This window comes from Dermacentor andersoni, chromosome 9, assembly GCF_023375885.2.
Source record: "Dermacentor andersoni chromosome 9, qqDerAnde1_hic_scaffold, whole genome shotgun sequence".
Taxonomy (NCBI): Eukaryota; Metazoa; Arthropoda; class Arachnida; order Ixodida; family Ixodidae; genus Dermacentor; species Dermacentor andersoni.
Window position 1 is genome coordinate 126,795,022 of NC_092822.1, and position 4,401 is coordinate 126,799,422.

At 54.4% G+C, this 4,401-nt stretch overlaps 1 protein-coding gene across 1 annotated transcript; it reads left to right on the forward strand.

The window, feature by feature from the left end:
- Positions 1-551: 551 nt before the first annotated feature.
- LOC126529595 (uncharacterized) lies at positions 552-1,400 on the forward strand. Its single transcript, XM_050177113.2, has one exon. The coding sequence runs from the start codon at positions 552-554 to the stop codon at positions 1,398-1,400; it is 849 nt and encodes a 282-aa protein (XP_050033070.1).
- The last annotated feature ends 3,001 nt before the right edge of the window (positions 1,401-4,401 follow it).

Consider the following 4,401-nt stretch of genomic DNA (forward strand, 5'->3'; position numbering starts at 1 on the left):
TTTGCTGTCACACGGCCGTCGTGATGCCGTCGGGATCACGTCCATCGTCGTCGAAGAATCATGCATTTGTTGTCGTACTACCGTGATCATGCTGTCGTGATCACACCATCGTCATCATAGAGTTGTAGCGGCGCGGCGATGGAGCTGCGCACCACCGCCGCAGCCATAAACAGCTCCGCGGGGCGTCCCGCGGGCCTCTCGTAAGCGGACCTTCGCGAGTGTTGGACACCAGGCACACGGACACATGATTCGACTCACTGTGCCGAACGTCGTGCGCGAGCTCCCTTTTCTTATTACTTTGTTTACTGCTTTCCTTTCGCACTAGGTCCGCGCACCGCACTTCTCTATGCTCCTTTTCCCTCTTTTCTCCTCTCTCTCTCTAAAGTCCTCGCCACTTTTGGCGCGCTGCGCACGCCCGCTCAATTCTCTCCTTGGACAGAATAAACTAGAACTTGTTACCGAAAAGACGTGTGTCCGTCTCGTTTACCACGGCTCTACAAAGTGTTGACCCGTAGTTTTCTTCGCGGCACTGCCGAAGTTATTGTGGAGCCATGCACAGCAACGAGATGCAACCAGACACTGAACTTACGGGCACGACCGAGCAACAAGACGTCTCTGAGGTTTCCATCCGACTCCCACCATATTGGGACCGCAACCCTGCAGTTTGGTTTCTTCAAGCGGAATCGCAATTTATCCTCTCTGGCGTTCGCACGGAACAACGCAAGTACCATCTAGTTGTTTCGGCACCGTCGCCTACTGCTGCAGAAGAAGTTGCCGACCTGCTTTCTGGACCGGCTTCCGCCACTCCATACAGCCATCTTAAGGCTGCACTTCTCGAGCGCACAACAACATCGCAGCGAGCCCGCATGCAGCAGTTGCTCTCCGCAGAGGACTTGGGAGACCGTCGGCCAAGCCAGCTCCTTCGCCGTATGCGACAGCTCATGAGCGGCAACACAACAGTAAACGACGACCGCCTCCTTCGGAAATTGTTCATGCAGCGCCTTCCAGTAAACGTTCAGATGATACTCGCTACAGCCACGGTAATGGACCTCAACAGCCTGGCGGACAAAGTCATGGAGGTGGTGACGCCAGCGGTGTGCAACGTAACACCATCAAGCACCACTGCGAGTTCAGTGCCACAAACATCATCCTCCGCCGCTTCTCCCATCGACGTGCTCTGCAATCGCCTTGAACAATTAGTTTGCGCTGCGGAGCGTCATCGCACTTCACCCCGTCACGGAAGGTACCGCAGCTCGAGTAGATCACGGCGTCCAAGAGAAGAACGCTCCCGGTCTCAAACGCCACCACGGGTATGCTTTTATCACCGCCGCTTCGGGCAGGAGGCGCGCCACTGCCTCCGTCCTTGTGCATGGCAGGGAAACCAGCCGGCCGACCTTTAAGGGCGACAACCGGTCAGGGCCAAAGCAAAAGTCGCCTATTTCAGGTCATGGAGAGAACCACAGGCCAGCAATACCTGGTGGACACCGGGGCCGAGGTCAGCATTATTCCCGCGCAACGTTCCGACCGAACAACACCGCCGACCTCCTATCTTCAAGCTGTCAACGGTAGCAGGATACCTGTTTACAAGTCGCGGTCCCTCACCCTGAACCTTGGCCTGCGCCGCGTGTTCCGTTGGGTTTTCCTCGTCGCTGACGTTCGCCATGCTCTCATTGGCGCTGATTTCCTGGACCACCATGGAATGCTGGTCGATGTGAAACGCCAACGCCTGCTGGACACTGCTACGTTGCTCTCTGTTCATGGCGTCGTTTCCTGTGAATCGCCTATAGTCGCCCCAACCACAACAATTGCTGGTGATCCTTTTGCTTGCCTCCTTCAAAAGTTCCCCAACCTCACGCGACTACCCGACTGGACAAAGCCCGTACAACATGATGTACGTCATCACATCCTAACAACTGGTCCACCTGTATTTGCTCGCCCGCGACGACTCGCCCCCGACAAACTCAAAATTGCCCGAGCAGAGTTCGAACACACGTTTAAACTTGGAATTATACGACCATCGTCCAGCAGCTGGGCGTCTCCGCTCCATCTGGTCCCCAAGAAATCAGGTGACTGGAGGCCATGTGGGGACTACCGATCTCTGAATGCAAAAACCATTCCGGACTGGTACCCACTGCCTAACATCCAAGGTTTCACGTCGGCACTGGATGGCACTACAGTATTTTCGAAAATTGACCTGGTGCGAGCCTTTCACCAAATTCCTGTCGCACAAGAAGACATTCCAAAAACAGCAATTACCACTCCATTTGGCCTCTTTGAATTTTCGAGAATGCCATTCGGTCTCCGAAATGCTGCACAGACATCACAGCGGTTCATCGACACAGTCACACGTGGTCTGCCGCTCGTTTTCGCCTACGGTGACGACTTGCTTGTGGCAAGCTCATCCCACGAAGAGCACCTCCAACATCTCCATCAGCTTTTTGAGCGCCTATGAGCAAATGGTATCGTCGTCAACACTGCCAAGAGCGAGTTCGGAGTACCATCACTTGAATTTCTCGGCCATCGCTTGGATAACAACGGCATCCGCCCTCTTCCTCACAAAGTGCAAGCCATCATGGAGTTCGCCAAGCCAGCTTCAATCACTAAGCTGCGCCAGTTTCTAGGCCTGGTAAACTTTTACCGCCGATTCATTAGAAACTTTGCTATGCTGCTGGAACCCCTCGAGCGTTTGCTCTGCGGCAAAGAATCGTCAACTGCACTGCCCTGGGACAGCACAACAGATGAAGCTTTCAATTCCATCAAGCACGCTTTGGCCGATGCCACACTGCTAGCTCATCCCAACCCCAGCTATCCGTTGTCGCTCATGACGGATGCCTCCAGCTCTGCGGTCGGAGCGGTACTGCAACAAAAAGTAAACGGTGGGTGGCAGCCCCTTGCCTTTTTCTCAAAACGCATGACCCCCGCACAAACACGTTACAGTGTTTTGGGCCGTGAGTTGCTCGCCATATTTCTCGCCGTGAGGCATTTCCGGCACCTACTTGAAGGCCGCTCGTTCACAATCTTCACTGACCACAAGCCTCTCACCTACTCAATCAGCCGCTCTGAATCATTATACACTCCACGCGAGGTGCGCCAGCTCGCCTTCATCTCAGAGTTTTCAACTGACATACGCCACGTCAGCGGCGTTGACAACTCACTGGCTGACGCTCTCAGTCGCGTGGATGCTATCACACGCAGTCGCTCCAAGAGCTCTATCTCAACATCATTTCATTTCAACCTCCAAGAATTGGCTACAGAACAAGCTAGTGATTCTGAGCTCCGTCACCTACGTGACGCGTCAACATCTCTTCAGCTTGAATCACTTACCTTTGAAGATGTGCCAATTGTTTGCGACACCTCCACGGGCACACCTCGGCCTTACCTAACCACTTCTTTCCGCAAGCAAATATTTGACTCATATCACACTCTTGCACACCCAGGCATTCGCGCATCTCAAAAACTTGTCTCATCACGCTTCGTCTGGCCGGGCATGAACGCAAATATCAGGGTCTGGGTCCGCTCGTGCGCAACTTGTCAGCGCGCGAAAGTTCAGCGGTACCCTGTCCCCCCAACGAAGCCTTTCTTGCAACCTGACGAACGTTTCTCCGTTGTGCACGTCGACATTGTCGGCCCGCTACCCCCATCCCAAGGCTATCGCTATCTTCTGACATGTGTCGACCGCTTTACCCGCTGGCCCGAAGCGACACCTATCCCCGACATGTCTGCAGCTACTGTCGCCGCAGCTTTTGTGTCCATTTGGGTATACCGATTTGGCTGTCCAACGAAAGTTGTCACTGATCGAGGCCGGCAATTCGAGTCGTCCCTTTTCACGGAGCTACTTCAACTTCTCGGAACAGCACGCTTGCGAACTGCCTCCTACCACCCTCAAACAAATGGCCTCGTCGAGAGATTTCATCGCCATCTCAAGGCAGCACTCACAGCGCACGGCTGCCCAAACAAGTGGGTTGACAGACTTCCGCTCACGCTTCTCGGAATTCGATCTGCCTTCAAAGAGGACCTCTCCTGTGCTACTGCGGAGCTTGTTTACGGCACCTCGCTTCGCCTGCCAGCCGACTTCTCCGAAGAAAAGACCCTCACCTCCTCTGTGACAGCAAGCGAGTACGTCGACCAGCTTCGCGATGTGTTCCGAAACCTTCGTCCGCAGCCTACACATTTTAACAAACCCCGTGCAGTGTACATAACTTCAGACTTGCAGACAGCCACACATGTTTTTGTGCGTTACGGCCCCGCGCGCGGCTCGCTTCAGCCCCACTACCACGCTTCCCCGTTTTAGAACGTTTTCCTTCTAACTTCGTCGTCGACGTAAATGCGACATGGGATACGATCGCGCTTGAGCGACTCAAGCCAGCATTCAGTGAGGCACCCGCGCTTAATTATCTCGCC

Excerpts from the sequence above, each read along its gene's own strand:
- LOC126529595 (XM_050177113.2), top strand. The coding sequence starts at position 552 with ATGCACAGCAACGAGATGCAACCAGACACTGAACTTACGGGCACGACC.